The sequence below is a fragment of the Fusarium oxysporum genome, chromosome XI (genome assembly GCF_013085055.1).
Source record: "Fusarium oxysporum Fo47 chromosome XI, complete sequence".
In the NCBI taxonomy this organism is placed as follows: domain Eukaryota; kingdom Fungi; phylum Ascomycota; class Sordariomycetes; order Hypocreales; family Nectriaceae; genus Fusarium; species Fusarium oxysporum.
Window position 1 is genome coordinate 2,451,032 of NC_072850.1, and position 18,348 is coordinate 2,469,379.

General features: G+C 46.0%; 7 protein-coding genes across 7 annotated transcripts; 4 read left to right on the top strand and 3 right to left on the bottom strand.

Moving 5' to 3' along the window:
* Positions 1-319: 319 nt before the first annotated feature.
* On the bottom strand, positions 320-2,591 carry FOBCDRAFT_254266 (uncharacterized protein; the record flags this gene model as incomplete). The annotated part of the gene is made up of 7 exons (XM_059611103.1): positions 320-723; positions 784-971; positions 1,179-1,183; positions 1,280-1,429; positions 1,493-2,070; positions 2,126-2,142; positions 2,493-2,591. The coding sequence occupies 7 exons, from the start codon at positions 2,589-2,591 to the stop codon at positions 420-422; spliced, it is 1,341 nt and encodes a 446-aa protein (XP_059466287.1). The 3' UTR covers positions 320-419.
* Positions 2,592-2,988: 397 nt separating this feature from the next.
* Positions 2,989-6,223, top strand: FOBCDRAFT_147319 (uncharacterized protein; the record flags this gene model as incomplete). The annotated part of the gene is made up of 12 exons (XM_059608258.1): positions 2,989-3,033; positions 3,162-3,273; positions 3,333-3,350; positions 3,406-3,907; positions 3,957-4,004; positions 4,163-4,181; positions 4,891-5,101; positions 5,189-5,260; positions 5,308-5,381; positions 5,569-5,620; positions 5,939-6,016; positions 6,099-6,223. Coding segments are annotated over 12 exons (1,356 nt in total), but the record flags the coding sequence as incomplete, so codon positions are not given.
* Positions 6,224-6,897: 674 nt separating this feature from the next.
* Positions 6,898-8,352, top strand: FOBCDRAFT_254267 (uncharacterized protein; the record flags this gene model as incomplete). The annotated part of the gene is made up of 3 exons (XM_059611104.1): positions 6,898-7,342; positions 7,395-7,833; positions 7,863-8,352. The coding sequence occupies exons 1-3, from the start codon at positions 6,940-6,942 to the stop codon at positions 8,350-8,352; spliced, it is 1,332 nt and encodes a 443-aa protein (XP_059466288.1). The 5' UTR covers positions 6,898-6,939.
* Positions 8,353-8,830: 478 nt separating this feature from the next.
* Positions 8,831-9,825, bottom strand: FOBCDRAFT_245501 (uncharacterized protein; the record flags this gene model as incomplete). The annotated part of the gene is made up of 5 exons (XM_059610693.1): positions 8,831-8,970; positions 9,019-9,096; positions 9,151-9,372; positions 9,424-9,449; positions 9,512-9,825. 5 exons carry the CDS (start codon positions 9,823-9,825, stop codon positions 8,831-8,833), a joined length of 780 nt encoding a protein of 259 aa, XP_059466289.1.
* A 1,019-nt stretch (positions 9,826-10,844) lies between these two features.
* FOBCDRAFT_245502 (cytochrome P450) lies at positions 10,845-12,572 on the bottom strand (the record flags this gene model as incomplete). Its single annotated transcript, XM_059610694.1, has 5 exons — positions 10,845-11,230; positions 11,282-11,667; positions 11,718-11,924; positions 11,978-12,286; positions 12,319-12,572. 5 exons carry the CDS (start codon positions 12,570-12,572, stop codon positions 10,845-10,847), a joined length of 1,542 nt encoding a protein of 513 aa, XP_059466290.1.
* A 1,191-nt stretch (positions 12,573-13,763) lies between these two features.
* Positions 13,764-14,069, top strand: FOBCDRAFT_147678 (uncharacterized protein; the record flags this gene model as incomplete). Its single annotated transcript, XM_031193056.2, has 1 exon — positions 13,764-14,069. The coding sequence occupies one exon, from the start codon at positions 13,764-13,766 to the stop codon at positions 14,067-14,069; it is 306 nt and encodes a 101-aa protein (XP_031031902.2).
* A 1,181-nt stretch (positions 14,070-15,250) lies between these two features.
* Positions 15,251-18,005, top strand: FOBCDRAFT_265660 (uncharacterized protein; the record flags this gene model as incomplete). The annotated part of the gene is made up of 5 exons (XM_059611360.1): positions 15,251-15,733; positions 15,794-15,999; positions 16,516-16,585; positions 16,982-17,080; positions 17,124-18,005. 5 exons carry the CDS (start codon positions 15,251-15,253, stop codon positions 18,003-18,005), a joined length of 1,740 nt encoding a protein of 579 aa, XP_059468102.1.
* Between the last annotated feature and the right edge of the window lie 343 nt (positions 18,006-18,348).

Below are 18,348 nucleotides of genomic sequence, written 5' to 3' on the forward strand. Positions count from 1 at the left end.
TGCATTTTTGGGTGTGATCAAGTGATGGGCTCGTTGACTGTATCGATGAATAGATGAGAAATATCAGATAGACAGAAGTAGGCAGAATGTTTCTATTACGATAATATGTTTAGTCTCATGTTCCTAACGTGTACGAAATATTCTATATGTGAAAACACTTAAAAAGAAAAGTCCGGCTAAAATAAAAACCACCAATATTCAGATATCTGTCGCAATAACTAAAACCGCAGTATTTTAAGCAGTAGGAGAACCGCGCTTTCAGCAAAACACAGCTAGTACAGAAAGCGTCAAAACTCTCAATCTTCCAACCTCCTCTATTCGCAACCCTGGTCGATACTTACCTACTTTTTGATCAAGTGATCAAAGAGTCGACCTACGCCACAGATGACGGCGTAAGGCACAATGGAGAAAAAGACAACCTACCCCATGTCAGAAGTGCCCCAGTACCCATTACCTGGCGTAGTGCTTGAGGAAGCCTTTAACTTGAGCACTTTGAAGTAGTACTGCAGGAACACCTGACTGAACTTGAAGTGCAGAGAGGGAACGTAATCATCGCGATGTTTCCAAGCTAGCAGTTTCATAATGTCGGCACTGCTGACAAGATTGAACCACTCGATTGCGATGTAGATGAGAACGGCGCTGAGCCAAATGAAGCAGAGAAGATATCGGCGGCGACAAAGCTTGGTATGTTTCAATGTTGGCTTGGAATCATTAACTGATGGACTCGCGAGAAATGGTGGCGTCGCACCTGGTGAGGATGGAGACGACAACGGAATAGTGAACTAGCCATCTTTTTCCGTGTTATCGTACTGCGGCTTTTTTGCGAGGTGAGTTGGGTCGGGATAGGATTCGGATTGATTGCCGTTTTGGCGGGGTTTTGAGTCTTTACAATGTGACATTTTGACTGACGATGGAGTTTCAAGCGTGATGATAGATAGTGGTCCGAACAATTCCGTAACCGTTGTTGAGATCTAAAATTAGCCTGGTCCATTATCACCTAAAAATAGCCCGACAGCAAAACAAAGACCATTGGCTAAAGTTAAATGCCCCAGACTCAAAGACCAAAGGTTCATTTAATGTGACAGAATGGTTAATACCAGCTATCTAGGCCCTAATCTATAATTAAGAATCTCATAACTAGTCATGACATATTTACCAAGTTTAATGAATTTGTTTACTTTTCCTACTAAAAAAGTCTTACTTACCAGCTTATCTTCTAGCTATAATAAGAGCTTAATGCCAAAAATAAAACAATTCCTATCTCAGCACCGTTTCTTACGCCCAGACTTCGATCCTTCGTCCGACTTATCGGAATTAACACGAGTACGGCCTTTTAATAACTCCTCTGTCTGTTCAAGCTGAGCTTTGAGAAGTCTTTCTGCGTTTTCCTCTTCTTTCTCGGCATTTTCCTTTTGCTCCTTCTTTTCAGCTAATGCATTATTAGTTAGCTATATAGCAACTTTGAGGTTGAGAGTGACGGGCAGGTATGTACCTTTTGACTTGCGTCTTCCAATCAAGAAGAAAGCCGACTTCTTCACCTCGCTCTGCCACTGTTTCGATCCAATCAATACGTCGAAGGGAGCGTCCTTGACAATTACAAAATCGCTCTCCCGCTGCTTCATGTCATTAAGCTTATGCCAGGAAAGCCTGATCTCTTGCGTCGGGGTGAATTTGAAATCGTTTAGCATATGTAGTGTGCGCTGCTCTCTCGTCTCTTCCGGAATTGTTGTGATTGTCGCGGGGTCGATCTCGTGCCTCTGCAGTAGTTCCGCATTGACAAAGTTCTCGTCGCTGCCCGTGTCAATCTTGTTGCGTACTGTCACGAATCGAAAGCTATCTGCGCCGTTTGGTACTATAAGGACCAGACTCCGAGTGAAGTCATTTGCGATGAGCTCTCGAACCTCTGATACGAAGGCGATTCGTCGATCCACGTGCTGCTTGACTGGTCTGGTATCACCTGGCAATTCCAAAGCCTTTGTCATGGGCCCAACTACGGGGGCGTGGCTGCCATCGCGATAACCAGTAAAAGAATTGTCATCATTCTCAGAGATGATTTGCGCCATGGCCAGGCTACATAGTAGGTTTCAGCGGCTTGAACGGCCTGTAATAGACTAGCAAAACTAACCTCATATGTAAGAACTGCTGATCCATCCGGAGGCTGTCTGTAGGTTAGCATTCAGCATAAGTAGGCTATTGTGAATGCTCACATACGTCGATGAGAGATCTCTGAGTAAAAGGACAGAATCTCGAAATGAGTTGTAGATTACCATCAATTCCGGTTCTTTCAGCGTAATTCTTGCATATCGAAACCACTCATGTCGCCTCGGGTGAATCAAGCGGTCTAGGATATACAACAGTTCCCTTTGTCTCTCGATGCAAATTTCAGCACAGGTCCTGATAGAATGCGGCAATGGCTCAACATTGGATATAGTGTCGCCGCATTCCTGCAAGATATGCTGCAGGATCACAACCTCGAGATTCAGTCTGCGCACGGTCTCGCCACTCTTTACGAAGTTCTGAACTAGCAAAAGACTGGAAGTTGAGAACGAAAAGAGTGACGCGGCGATGGCCACCGCAGAGATGGGATCCATTGTTGTTGGTGCCGTTGAGTGGGTGAGAAAGAGCAAAGTCGGGCTATGCACAGGAATGATCTAAATATTACAATTCTGCTGACCATCCCTCCCAAGATAATTGAAAATCACCAGGCAGAAAAGTGCAGATGGCGCCCAATAGCTGTTAGACAACAAGTCACGTTACAGTAAGCTGAAATAATTATTAAAACTGCGGGGCCTACAAGTGCAAATACTGTCCAATGGATGTCAGATAATGGGTCGCCATGAGGTCAGCTGGCAGTGGGCTGCATATGGCGTAGTTGAATACGACAGCCTGCTTTTCAGCCGCAAATGTCTCGCTTCTTTACCTGGATTATCTCCAAACTAATTTCTAAATTATTTGGCGACGGAATAGCAACTATGGCCTCCCCAAACGTATTGCCCATGGATCAGCTCCACCCCGGGCAAGGGCAGAGCTGGAGTAAGACTTTCGGAAATGGCTCGATAGAGAAGTATCACCGACTGGCGAATATAATGAGCCAGGATAAACATTTCGCTATTTTCAGACGATTTGATGATATTAACCTTGCTGTCCTTTTGGCTCTCCAGGCGGAGATAGTGGATCTTCAGTATCAATTGCAGGTTCAAAGCCAAAAAGACAATAGTGGTCAAGGCCAGCGGGACCTCTTGATAAAGCTACAACCAAAGCTCACGGAGTATAGTAAGTACATTTAATTGAAGCACTAAGCAACTTACTAATACCTGTCCTCTAATTCATAGATAACCTGATCCTTCAACGTAGGTCTTGCCTTACCGGATGTCCATATCCAAAAGTGTATTAACCTATATTTAGTGTCGGAATTATCTCAACTACAATTCCCAAGGACATCGCAGCTCGAGACTCTCCAAGACTGGCTAACGGACCCCAAAGGAGGTGCTAACTTCCTCACGAAAACCGGTACTCCGGAACTTTACACCTGGAAACCAAAGGACCCGTCTCAGTACGTTTCCTTACACAAGCCGGCTGAGGACTCTGATCCATTTACCAACTTTGTAAAAGAGGTCCTTACATTCATCTTCCACCGGTTGTGTGGCGAGAGACTGAATGCTGCCAGGGTAGTTGACGTCGAGTCCGGGTTGGCCTCATACTCCGATTCCAGCCTCGTGAGAGCAAGCAATCTATTCACGGTTATTGTGTCGTCAGCACTGCCAGTTCTTACGATATTTGCACTTAATAGCCTTGAGACAACAGCTCAGAGGATTGGCCTCACTGTGGTCTTTACTGTTCTTTTTGCGGTCATCCTGGAGCTGTTCACAAACGCAAAGAGGGTTGAGATTTTTGCCGCAACGGCTACGTGAGTGGCTCATATTTACTGATACTCAAGATACTAATCATTTATTTAGATTTGCTGCTGTTGAAGTGGTATTCATTGGGAGTGCATTAAATAGCAAGTAAGAAGTTCCAAGCTAGGACGGGAAAGGGGTGTCTGCTAGCCTTTCAGAAATCGCCATGGCGCATTTGTTGTAGTGCAATGGAGATGTAACTTGACGTCGGCTGTGATCGACGTGTAGAAAAACCAACGTCATGTTCACCATCACATCCGTTCTAGCTATCTGCTTAAGGTTATGGTATGTATTTACCGGGGCGAAAGAGTACATGCTTGTCAAGACAGACAACTGCAGGCACAAAAGTTTGATTCTGACCCCTGCAAAACTCAATCGGGTCCAAGACAACCTAAGCCTACTAGAGACAGGCAAGGCCTTACCCCTCAGTTCAGCTACTCCACAAGGCTGCAGACTAGTCAGGGCCCACCCGTCACATATCAAAGTGGGCCGGGCGCAGCCATAAAGTCAGTAGCATCCCTGCATCCAACACTCAAGTTTGATTTCATATCCAGGCGGTGCTCAACGGCTGAGAAAGTTGTGATTTTACTCAATAACAGGCCCAGATCTTCTTGGCCTGGGGATAGAGGATGATTACGGCTGTAAGATCTGTATACCATTCCTTTTTCAACTGTATCGTGGCCTAAGTTGAGGCTCCGTGCCGACAATGATCTTAACACTTTGAAGCGTTGCAAGTGATCTTACCGTCTTAAATCTCGCTTCTACGTAGAGGATTGATTAGGTGGCGCGCTGAGACCCAATCTAGTAGAGCCGTGTCCTGCCGTACTACTGGAATTAGTTTATTCTTTTTGTCACCTTCTACAGTCTGTATGATTTGTGATATTCGTTTATCAAGTGACAGCTGTACTTGAGCCATTTTAACCTGTCGTTGATTAGATCCTTTGCGGTCTCATTGTGGATTTTTTGATGTGCCGTCTCTAAGCGGACGGTGCAGGGTAGTCGAGTTGGACTTGGTGGAATTCTCGTCGGCGAAGATGAAGCAACAGAGCATGTTTTCCCACATGACCCTACCACCCGACAAACTCGCTACGCAACTCTTCCAGCGACTGACTGCTTAATGGGGCCAAGAACTGGTCAAGCCTACTCGTTTGAAGTCACTGCCTTGCCTGAGCTCGAATTTCCTCTTGGCTGCGATATCTTTGTCCGTATGGTCTTTGTGGATGGGACCGAGTTAGACACTGGGATGATCGACAAGGGGACCGTATATGAGACAAGCCGGTCAGACTACATAGCGCGCCGTCGAGTCACTATACCGGATGGCACCACCAAGGTTGAGTCGTTGGTGTCCGCCGACTTGTCGCAAGGTATGTTTATCGAGGAATTATTTGTAGAGTGTTCTTACATGTCTTAGTGGAGAATGCATCGGACGAGAAGTTTGAATCGGACATGGAGAAAATGGGAGACATGGGCATCATCAAGGACGTTGTAGGTTTTGCTACCAAATTCGAAGACACGAGCCCTACGCTCTGCGATGCACCCGTTGAGTAGGCGGGCCTGTTGGAGATTTGTTAAAAGGGAATGATCTTTCAAGGCCAGAACTTGACGCTTGGCACTAAGTATGTTTGGTCGTCATAAACTTAGGACTACATTACTGATGTTCCAAAGGTTCAAGACGGTCACCACTCACCAGGACGCTGTCGAAGTTGACGATATTTACACCGATGGTACGGATGACGTTAGTGTTTTCTACTTCCACTACCATTCTAACAGTAGTTCAAGCCATTTTTTTAATGCTTGCGATGGTCTTGTCGCTGAATTGTCTCGTTCAGTTGAAGCCGAGACGCGTTTGTCTTATCCTGCAGTTAAGGACGAATAGATCAATCTGACCGATGAAGATTGATAGCTTCAGTAACTAGGTGGAACTCTCCGTAGCTGCCTGGGAGAGGGGTGAAGAGTCACTGCTACTTTGAGATTATGAGGTAACAACCAAATTGGGATTATTGGCGGACCTGGATAGTTGGCAACGTCATGATCTTGGATAGGACTACGCTTTAAAATCACATTCTCATCGGATTTGCTACGATTGTCACAACCAATCTTGAACTCCGAAGCGTCGACTTGTGAGGTAAGATCGAATGGCGGGAAGAGTTTGAGGACCTCGTTCAGAATGGAGATAAGTTAAGATCCGTCTGTCAGCTACAGATATTCACCAGCGTATGATGCGTGTAGACGATGGTGTTAGATCTGATGTGACTGGTTTCAGTAATAATAGAGCACCGGAAATGTCACCATTCGAGATCACTGCTTCTGGTAAACGACTGTTTTAGATGGGAATTTTACTATCCAATTATTTGCATATAATGGCGAAGGCAATCTCGATTTCATCATGATCCTCTTAGGAATCATCGTAACATTCCAGGACGAAAACGTGTTGTGCTTATATCAAGGTCAGTCACTATATACAGGATTGAAACAAAACGATCCTGGGCCTTCTCATGATCTAGATTGAACAAGCACGAATCTCTGAACTGTTTGTCCCAGCTTGACCTCGGTTGGTGCTGTACGATCTAATGTACCAACGCCGGTTGAAAACATTACAGTTCGCCAAACTGAGGATCACAAGCCAATTAGACCTAGCAGGAGTCCTGTCGCCATTCGTCAATTGACAATCGTCTACTTGATCTCCCCGACATCTGTCGTCAGAATAAGAGGAATGCTGGAATGATCCCAAAACGCGTTAATAACGTGCTGTCGCGTCTGTCGACAGTCAAGAATGCAAGTGGTAATGAACTGACCGCTTCTTCTCGGTTCTCGCTTGTTGTCCTCAGACACGTATGAGTGCATAAAAGTGGATGTGGGGACGATAATGATTGGAGGCCAAGTGCGCCATGTGGTGATAGTGGGGGGCTTGAACTTCATACCCGAGATCCTAACGGGCATCAATCTCAAAAACAATCCCCTTTTGCTTTCTTTCTCAGCATAATCCTTTAAACTTATCGCGAAATCTTCCTTTGCAGTCTGCGAGACTGGACCAAACGACAGCATGGACAGCTCGCCCCGGCCGCCCCCCCAACGGCGCCACGACCTCGCTGTCGTGAAACAGCAGCTCGTCATCGTTGTCTCCGTCGCAGCAACACTCTTCGTCCTATGTCCAGAATGGCTACAGTTCTACAGAAACCTCGCCGTCATTCCTCTGCTAGCATGGCTGACGGCCAAAGGCTTCGACCTGGTCATCATGCTGAATAATAAATGGGACAATGCACCAGCCATGGTCAAGTACTTTGTTCCTATCGACTTTCCACAGATTACACCTCCGTTTGAGAAAATGAGAAGCTTGGGGAATAGACAGTTGGCAGTTGCGAGGACAAAGTTCCGGCATTTCTCTTCTGAGGTGAGAGCGGTGGTTGTCGCTCTGATGAATTGGGTTTTGGCGCAGATTAGTGGCGGTGAGTCACTTTGACCATCAAAGCAGATTCCGAATTTAACATATGTTTCTAGATCAATCTGAAGTCGAGTCGCCAGTTTCTGAGGAGAGGAAAGCGAAGCCTGCGCCGAAACCAGATGAATGGGTAACGATCTTAGTCACAACACCGCTCCTCAACGACGACACCGGCATCGATTTCGGCATGAACACCATCGTCGAAATTGGCGAAGTGATCACATGGGAGCACACGCAAACGACATCGCTTCCTGCCATTCTCCCATCATCCACATTCCAGGTTCAAATGACAGTTTGTCTGGTCCCCAGGAGCATATGGTATTCCCGCAAGACTGTCCTAGAGAAGTTCACAACAGGGCTTTACTGGAGTCACCAGCCAGGACAATCAGTATGTCAAGGGGAACAATGGGATCAAGATCGTATTCGAAGCATTTCGAAAGTACAAGTCATTGGACACGTGAAAAAGCACAACAACATTGACAAGGTCAACAAATGCAAGTGCCTTGACGATCCACTGTGCTCAAAAGTATTGCTAACCTCATAAATAAAGGCTTCGAATCCCTTCGTCAAGGCTGGGACGATGTAAACATATACTGGAGCGACATTGACTTTGCCATCATCTTCTCCTTCCTCCTCGTCGGCTCGTCCTCAATCGAGATATGCAAGAAACTCTTCGATCAATTCTCTACCCTGCGAGCCGAAAAGGCCAGTCGGAACAAAGAACTTAACCGCACGCGCTTGGGCGCTGGTGCGGCAGTCTTGACACTGTTGACTGGGGGCTTGGCTGCTCCTATCACGATACCCATGATGATGGGCGCCGAGATGACAATGTCAACACACGATCGATACCTGTGGGGAGAAAGAACGAGAATGTGTAAAGAGATCTTAGGAAGATATGAGCAGCTGGAGGCGATTGTTGAAGTGGGAGAGATAAAGGTTCCAAAAGCTATTGACCCAACGCCTTTTTTCTCACCCAAGACTATGGAGTCGAGCTGGTTTGTCGATGATACTTGGTGATGGGAGGTTTATGGCATTTGCAGGCGTTATAGATAGGGGAACACAGAGATACAGATACAGATGGATTATGTGCTTAGATTGTTCAGACATTTGCTTCAAATTGCAAGGTTAGAGCCGCTGATAAAAATAACCAAAGAAGTCATGCAACTTCCAGCATCAGCAACGGCTGACTTGACTGAGGGTAAGTGTGATCGAAAGTCTGTCCCTTGGGGTATTACTTACTCCGGCTGTTATTTGTATCACCGGATTATACTGGTAGTAACAAAGCCAACCTCTATTGAACCTCATGAGATTTATTCTATCAAGTACCAAGGCCGTTTCCCAGATAGGACAAAAGAAAGTAGGAAATAAAATAGAGAAATCAGTAACCGGCTTAGCCAAGGAGATCCATCACTCTAACAGTAAGCCCGAGCTTACATCCAACAACTCATTTCACCTTCATCTTCCCTTGCCGTATCATCGGCCCATTGGCCATTCTCTACTGATTGCCAATATATGTGTTGTCAACTTCTTCATTCAACATGTGTTTCACCTTTGGGAGTGAGAGGATATGGATCATATCATCAGCAAACCTGTCGATGAATCTAGGTTGGAAGAAGAACTGAGCCCCAGGAGAATCTGCAAATCAGCAAGGTTATTCAACCAAGAGTATAGGTAACATATGACGAGATGAATAAAAGAAGAAGAAGTTTCCGAGGTGCTGCTCGACAACAACAGTGGTGTATGTCATCCGACGAGTTTCATCTGTCTTGGTGTAGCTGCAACACGTTAGCCAAGTTTGTGTCATTCTTCTCTTACAGGCACAAACATATGTGGTCCCATGGATTTGGACATGTCCATTGAGTAGAAGCGCCTTGTTGTCGATGGCGAGAGACTCATTTCTGTTATCGTCACAGAAGTCATCATCGCCCATCGGGACAGGGGCGGTTTGCTTCCTAACCTCAATAGCGACTTGGATAGTCCCCAAGGTCTTGATGCGCTGGAGATCACTGTTGACAGACTCGCCATCAGCCTCATCCACTGTATTAATGTTAGTTATCTTATAATCAATGATGGTCGCGGTAGACTTACCAGGTCGGATGTCCTCAAAGACTGGCCTGTATGACTCGGAAGAGCAATCCGAAAAGTCGCGCTGACAATACGAAATCTCGTCACGTACTCTACGCCAAGATTCGATGCACCAGCGAGCGTGCTTTTTCGGATACACTTGTTATCGAAAGGCTTGCCATCGACATAGACGGAAATGGTGACAGCATCAGTGTCATCGGGGAATGTGAAGAGAGAAGAGATCCTGAAGCGAATGGCATAAGGATATCCAGCTTGAGACTGAATGTAGCATTTGGTGTGGGGGATGCCTTGATTTATGGCTGCGTCAAAGAGTTCGGGGAACTCCCAGGGTTGGTACTCCTTGGCCGGCTCAGCATCCACAAGAACGGCGATGTTTATGTCTGGGGTGAAGGGAAGGACCGCCATTGTAGGAAGTGGGAGAAAGTGTGTGAGTAAAGGTGTATATAATGAGAAGCTGGGTCTTCAATAGAAGTAAATGGGCGCAAAGGCTCTGTAGCGATGGGCAAGGGAAGAGAAGAATGGTGTCAACAAATGGCAAGTTTCTAGAAGAGAAAAAAGAACTTCTGATTGATGGATAGGCTGTATTATTACCGTGGGGTACAGACAACCGTTACGTCAGATGCCGTCCCCTGGTTTGCTTGGCTCGACTGCATGGAATATATCTAGAAGCTTGGGGGACGCGCAGAAGCAATATGTGGCTTGACGCAAACAGTTATTGTAGGACCTTTGCAAGCTTCAAGGCAAGTGAATACATCAACTGGAGAGACTAGCACTTGGTGGCTTGCTCTGCAACAGCTGGGCGATACACATTGACAAGGACGACGGCCTCTTGCGCTGTGAATAAGACCGGCTGCAGGACCCTGAAGACAAGCCAACCAGTATGGTCAGAGGATTGGGTGGGCGGTATCTGCCATGAGAAAAGTGCAGTTCTTTTAGAGACCCCTAGCCAGTCGAATGTGGCTGCATACAACTTAGACTGCGCAGAAAGGAAGAGCGAGAAGCTATTTACGTCATTTACATGAACAGCTTTTCTCCGCGGCACAAGGGGGCGAAGTCACTGAAAGAGATGAGAAAACTCTATGTGTGGCGGTACAAATGTGGCAGCGTAAGTCTTATCTTATCCCATGAGCCCCGTGAAATTGCATTCTAGCTGTCACTGAGGTCAGAGAGAAAGGGAAGCAACAAAACTTATCAAGAATAAGGGGCCAGGCAAACATAACAGATATATAAATTGGTAGCTACATCGGAGTTTTATAGTAGTGATACAGCGACATTCCATGTCCCACCAGCTGGAGAAATAACCTGCTTTTTGCTAGGTAGTATAATTCTGGGTTAGAATTACAGGGCCTAGTGGTTAACTCAACTCAGACATGCTGCTTAAACCAATCTTGAAATGAACGAAGAGAAAATAAGTCCTTGGCCATCTAATGCTCTCGGTGTTTAACACGGACCACAATTCCCTCTTGTCGAGCAAAGAAGGTGTTTCTAGTATGCCACCGAGTCCTGTTCCGGTCGTAGAACTCAAATCGATAGTTTCGGATCAGTTGAGGAGACAGTTTATGTAGCTCAATGAGGGCAATGTTTTTGCCCAAGCATGTACGAGTGCCCCCGCCAAAAGCCATCATGTACTTGTCCATATAATTAGCACGAGCTGTGTCCATCCATCGGTCAGGGTTAAAGCTATCGGCGTCTTGCCCAAACACCCTCTTGTCGAAGTGCATCACAGCGGCGTTGATGCCAACAACATAACCTCCAGGGATGAATTGACCGCAGATAGTCAGGCCCTCTGGGGGTACAGTTCGAGGCAGAGCTATGTCCAAGATCAGATTGATACCTTTATCGGCATCGGTTGTTTACTTACAGAGCTGTGCGCCAGGCCAGATACGAAGAGCTTCTTTAATACATGCGCAGAGATAGGGAAGCTTAATAGCTTCCTTATACGTCGCAGGCATACTGAGTAGGCCATCGTCAACAGCTCGGTCGATTTCTATCTCAAGCCGGCTGTAAGCTTCAGGGTTGTGCATGAGATGGTAGAACAACGAGCGAAAAGCAATGGCCGTAGTATCACTACCGGCAAAGAGCGCACCGTACGACTCCTGTTCGACATCTCCCCAGCGGAAGTCCATCCTTTCCCCGTTCTTTTCAAAAATGCTAAAGATTTGCTGCGCCATGTCAGTTCGAGGTGCTTCAATACGCGATGCGTATGCTTCCTTCATGAGTCGTGAAGAGGATTCGCCAATGTTTTTGCTATGTCAATCTGTCAGCAACTATATTTATGGTTCTGTTTTGTGACTTACACCCCTTTTCTGATTTCTTTACCAGCAGAAGAGATCATAGTTCCGAGACCAATGAGTGGCCGAAGGATTGGTGGCGCAACACCCATCAAGCACACAAAAGGGATCATCTTGTCGAGTGATTTTATCCAGTCATTCTGGTCTTTGCCCTCGTCAATAAATCCAAACGCACGTCCATAAAACAGTTCTCCGATAATGTCGAAAGTGTACCTAGAACAAATGAGAAACGTATCCTCGTAGTTCGCGAGTGTCAATCTACGTACCAGTGAAGCCACTCGCCGATATCACAAGGCTTGCCCGAATCTGCAAACTGACCCAATCGCTCTGTGAGAAGATTGCTGCAAGAGTCAATGTACTCTTCCGACGAGGCTACGTTTGTCATTGAGTAGATGTTGCTGGTAATCCTGCGCCTCTGGCCGTGCTTCTTGTCGTTCTTGCACGAAAAGACATCACCATGGGGGCTGAAGCCGGTTGTATTGTAAGGTTCATAGAATCGTCCTTTGTCCAAAGCGTTGGAGAAGCGATAGATACTAGCAAAAGCCTCAGGGCTGCCAATAGCACATGTGATTAGCCTTTATGTGCAATAGGTCATGTCGTGACTTACTCGGAACATGATATTTCATCTGGAGCGATGCGGATGAGGGGACCGTGTTTGGCATGGAGGGCCCTTTCATGCTTCTCAACATCCTCTGTCCAGATCTTGTGCAAATACCACAGTCGTGAGAATCTTGCGAGGTAAGGACCTGGAATCTTGCTCAATGGATGGAAGGTGAGGGTGTAGATAAGCCAACCCAGCCAGTAAGTGGCTAGCGAGGCCGGTATAAGCCATGTGTTGGTAAATGCAAAATCCAATAACATCTCGGGGCTCTCTAGCAGTGAAGATAGGAAGATGAGGATATTGAAATAGGATGTTGAAAGAGGATGAAAGAGATGGGTTGAAGATTTTCGCTGTAATTTATATGCTGTTTGAGGCTTGCGGGTATTGATAAAGTGGGCGACCAGAGGTATATGGAAGAATAAAACGTACCCGCTTTGGGCTGATCCCTGGCAACTTCCGGTAAAAGACTCTCGAGGCTTGCTCCACTACATGACATACTATTCCACTTTGGAACTATACTGTTTTTGGGTGGAATTTATAGTCGCCGCTGAGTCAGCCAGAGAGTGGATATAGGGAGTGGATAGCGATGCTATCACGGAAGTTCTATAAAACTATATGCCCCGACACCCCGTTTCCATCGAGTATCCTAGTCAGCAACAGGGCCCATTACATCACCAGGAGTATCAGTGGATCCGCAGAAGAAATCCAGCAACAATTGGGTTTACATTAAACTGATCTTATATAAATGCCTCGAGTTAACAATGTAAGGCGCGTAATGCAAGCATCAGCTGTCAGGTCTATCAACTCAACATAACACTCTTAAACACGCTTCAGGCAGCATACCAACTACCCAACACAATAGCCCAATGTAAATGGCTCTCCCTCTTACTAATCTGTATATCGTTGGGTTTTTTTTGTTGTTTTTTGCAAGAGTTTCAAGCCAATAACCCCTACCATTGATTACTCGCTGACTGCGTTCCATTCATATTATTAGGTTTAGAAGGACGTAAGTCTCAATGCTGACGTCGTCCACGCCTAAGTATTATGAATTCAATTACTGAACCATCCGGCGAATTGTGCAGTAAGACACAATTGCCTTTCGGTCAATAGAGGCTCTCATTGCTGAGGCTAAGGACTTTGTTTGGAATTCCTTGTATAGGGTCCCGGTGAAGAAAATGCAATGCTCTTTTAGACAATGAGGCATTCTGACCACAGAAGTGAAGAAAAGCGAATTAAACAACAGCCATCTAGAGTCTTTGTCAAGCCCAATGCTTCAACTCACCAGGCTTGCATAAAGAAAACTCATTCACCAAGCGACAAAGAATAGTAGGCTTTAGACCATGGGACATGGAGTTTGAACTCTATAAATTCTTAGGAGTTACAATTCTATCTCTTATACTCTCAGTACATTCAAACCATCATTTACGAAGTGTACAGAAGAGCAAGCCGCTATGACTTACAATTCCGAAAAGAACACCCGCCTCCGAGCCCGACAGCTACAGCTCCTTCATGTACTACACATGCAAATCCCGGAGCCTTACGCAGAACAAATCACCCAGGAAGACATTGCCCTGGCCAATGCGCCTGAACCTTGCTGGACGCACAGTCTCGCCTCACCTAAGCATGTTCTCACTTATCCTCATGAGTGGGTTACTAAGAAGGGGTCTCTTGCTGCTGTTCTTCGCAGCTTCCCTATGAAGGCAAAAGAGCCTCTCGACGCTCAGCCCCCGCTCTATGAATCAGATCTGGAGATGTAGTCCTTGAGGTGATAATCAAGAACCAGGAATAAAGAAAACCGGGGTTTGAGGTGAGATGAACTTTAAGTAATGGTCAAGGAGCAGATCCACAACCCTTCCCCCATTTCAGTAAGTTCAAGTGATTCTCCGAATGATATATGACTAAGTAATCTGAAGTGGTACTTAATTCACCTTCAGTCAGTAAGGTAAGTGGATGGAGGACAGAGTTTAATGCTGGAGAACTGATGGGTTACCGGTTGAGAGTTTAATCTGATGTTAAATGCTAGAGCTTCAGGATATCGAGGATAATAAGTGTGAAGCGAGGACGAAAGCGTCAGAAATTTGAAGTGCAAAGGTGCTGCTAAACAAAGCTTAATTAGATGAGGCTTGGCTTACATGGGGAGGTTGCTGCAAATTCTGACTGGCTCGCTAAGATCATCAGCTCTGAAGCTCACTGAAGCATTCAGCGCGTTCAGTGAGCTCGCCTCTGACGTCAATCTTTGGAATAATGAAGCCTTGACAACATCGCAGGGTGACATCGCTCATACTGAAGGTTGTAAAATAGGTCACTTACATACGAATTGATTATCAGTAGATAGAACTTTGAGATGTCAAAAAATTCTTCCAGAAAAACAAATGCTTTGGGAGATAATTGTTCGTCTTGCCGACATGACTATCGTCATTGGTGACAGTTTGAACTCGCTAATGATCGAACAGCCAAGCACAATGCCATTGTGCGAATGGGAATCTGTTCAGGTGCCTGTTCCTTGACTCTTTTAAGAGACTGCAATCCATTGATCTTGGAGACTTTGAGAACCATACTTTAGCAGAAACGAACACCTGAGAAAACAATAAATAATCATAGTTCTACGACTGAACAGGGAGTACGTTCATATACAAAAGTCAGCCTCCACAAGTATTAAAGAAGTAGTGCAAGCTTGAATATTTTCCTCACGCAAAATTGCAACAGAACCTGACCGTAAATTCTCAAAGATTAGACCGTCATCTCACCTTCGATACATTGCATTTAGCAGCCGCCGTAATGGAGTTTCCCAGGAGCCTCGACGTCTACAGACGACAACCTCATCATCCAGGATTTTGACGGCATATTTGCTCTCCCACGTCCGCTGCCACCTCTTTCCACTGACACACTTGTCAAATGCATTTTCGACGCCTACAGGAACAGTATCAAGGTGCGCCTCATGGCCCTCACCGACATCACTCCTTCCCTCTGCGTCGTAGGCCCGATTGAGAGTATTGAAGCTGGTATGGTGGCGATGGTGGTTGCCTCAGAAGTGGAGTACTACAAACTGTTGAGGAGCAATCCAGGAGATGGTCAGCCGCGATCAGACTCTTTGTCGAATTTTTCCCTATACAAGGATTCGTTTGACTTGATCGAGAATGCCGGGACTGTTATTTTGGCGTGGAGATTCTATGGTGTGGATGATTCTCCTTTCATGGATCGCCAGGGCAAGGTGTTACCTCTCAGAGCTAATACACATCCAGATCTCTCTTATCCATCTCAGCAGTCTTCGACTCCACAGGGTGAGAACAATGATGCAGCCGAAATCAAGATTCTCAGACTTGAACTAGGGCAGGCGAGAGCTGAGGCGCTGAACGACAGGATACTCAAGGAGTACATGCAGGCTAAGTGGTTGGCAACCATTCGTGATGTCGATGATCAAGTAAGCGAGAGACGTACCGCTGAGCTGATCAAGAAGTGCATCGCGAAAAGATTTGAACAGGTGAAGAAGAAACAGGGGAAACTGCAGAAGATCGTTAGGTTGGCCACCGAGAAGAATGTTGACAGCAAGGCGGAAGAGATGACCAATGATAAGGATGAGGAAGCAACGAGACCGTTTACAAAGTATGACTATGATGTTTTCGTAAAGACTTTGTTCGCTGCTGTTCATGCGATCCAGAAGGATGAGGAGAAAGTGGTGAAGGGGAAGTAAGTGTTTTGGGTGGGAATAGTGGGGTATATCACAGGATTGGATGGTGGGCATTGTTGACGAGAAGAGAAGGATTCTGAGGGTAAATTGCTCTGGTTGATATTGAGGGCGTGAGGAATTTCTCTTTGACAGAAATACTTGTGGACTTTGGGGGGTATAGTGTCGGCTTTCCTTGGTAGTTGGCCCATTATCAGACATTGTATTTGTAGCATGTAAGAATGGATTTAAATGTTACTACCTTACAATTGGTTTGTTCTACTTGAAGGTGAGGAAGAATGCCTTTACAGCACCATGTTGACAACTAAGATGCATCCGTCTATTACTTCGAAAAGAAAAAGGCTGGGTCCATATTGTATTAGCCTAGCGTCGCCTAAGTATCTTTGTTCCGGATACCTGTTGTGCATTTCACTCGTTTCAGCCTGCAGTACTAACGTTTGTCGCCATCCATGGGGTGAACAAGTGCAATAAACAATGCTGTGATGAATTGTCACTTGATGCAAAAAATGGCTTAATAGTGATGTAAACGCCGTGGCAACATGTAAGACGTTCCGCGTTGGTACTGTTAAAGGAATGGGTCCAGGACACGTACGCGATTCCTTGAAGGAATGGAGTCTTGAAAAGTTCCAGCGATCTACAGAGTAGTCTATATACCATACAATTAATCATGCCATATCTATCTCACAGATGTCAGGTGTACAGCATGAGCGCCACACTTTGAATCGCGGCTTATTTGCTGTCAGACACGATCCTTATTGGCACTACTCGTTAGTATCTGCCGGCTGTTTAAACATTTACATCAGAGACATCGACCAGAGATTGACCAATTGAAGCTTTTTGTCTGCGCGATTGAATTGAGAAGAGGGAAAGGCGGCTGGATCTTGTCATGTGATCCATTGGACTGATTGGCTGAAAACTGCCCGCCCAGGATGAGAATGTCAACATGTCCTCAACCAACCTCTTTACCTCTCTACCCCTCTATAGCCCCACAAGATGGATGTGGCTTCAGAGGAGCCAGCACCGCCTCATTGGAGCGTGATTGAATTCAGTTTCAGTAGCCGAGATACTGACTCGGAGTTGGTGGTAATGTGCAACTACCGCCAGTTCATTATTTCCGCCTCCGCAGATAGCTTCTCCCAGTCTTCCGGCCCTGAAAAGCAAATATTTGTTCTTTTTAGAAGTTGCCGACAACTACGAGCTCGATGGGTACACTCTTGAAGACCTTTACGACTGGATTATCGAACCACTTTTACCTAAATTCAGACAGCTGCCAGAGATAACTTCAACTTTGACACTACAACAATTTCTTTTCCCTGAGACGTACAGATATGACATCCGAGGGGATGGAGAACAGCTAGTTGTTATTCCGTCTAACGATAGCAGCGACATAACCCCCATATTCGGCATCCCACTACCAGAAGAGAAATGCGCGACTTGGCCTCATTATCATCCAAAGGACGTTCAACTGCCCGAGAAGAGGAACACTCACGGACCACCATCATATATACCATCCAGAGTTATCTTAAAGAACGGAAACAGCACCTTTTTCAAGCCCATGAGGTGTGGAGACCAGAAATCATTTATAAACGAGCTTGATAGATACAAGAGCATACGCGATGCCCACCTAGACGAGTCGCTTCTAATCTCACGACTCATTGGCCTGGTTCGAGATCAGACTGGCCAAGCTTTTGGCTTGCTCTTGAACTATATCGACTGCGGCCACAGAACCTTGCTCTGCGCAGCACAACCGGATACATCGAGGGAGCTCAGACAAACATGGGCTCAGCAGGTCCACGACACGGTCCAGCAACTGCATGCTGCTGGTATTGTCTGGGGCGATGCGAAACCCGATAATGTCCTTGTCGACCAAAAGAACGATGCATGGCTGATTGACTTTGGTGGAGGGTATACGAATGGCTGGGTGTCTAAGGAGCTATCGGGTACTGTAGAGGGCGATTTGCAGGCGTTGAAGAAGATAAATGAGTTCTTATTCCAGGGTAGTCTGTGAGTCACAGATCGCAATCCACTGGTCGAGATCACAGTCTCTTTATTACAATTGGAAGGGATTTATTACGAGAAGTGTCGGACTCGTTATTGCTTTAGATTACTAAAAGTTATCTACAAGATCGGAGACGGAGAGATTGGAAAGGCCGACCCCCTGAGACGTAGTCCTACTCGCCTTTCGTCCCATTGCTTTCGCTCTTCCCAAAAAGTCATTCTTGGGATGAGATGAATATTTTTGTAAAGGCACAGCTCGGAGTCGGAAGATTATGTTTCGCGAATGCGGGGTTTGAGACTTCAACAATTGGTCAAGCAGTAATCCGTCAGCACTAACTTCAATGCACCTTTGA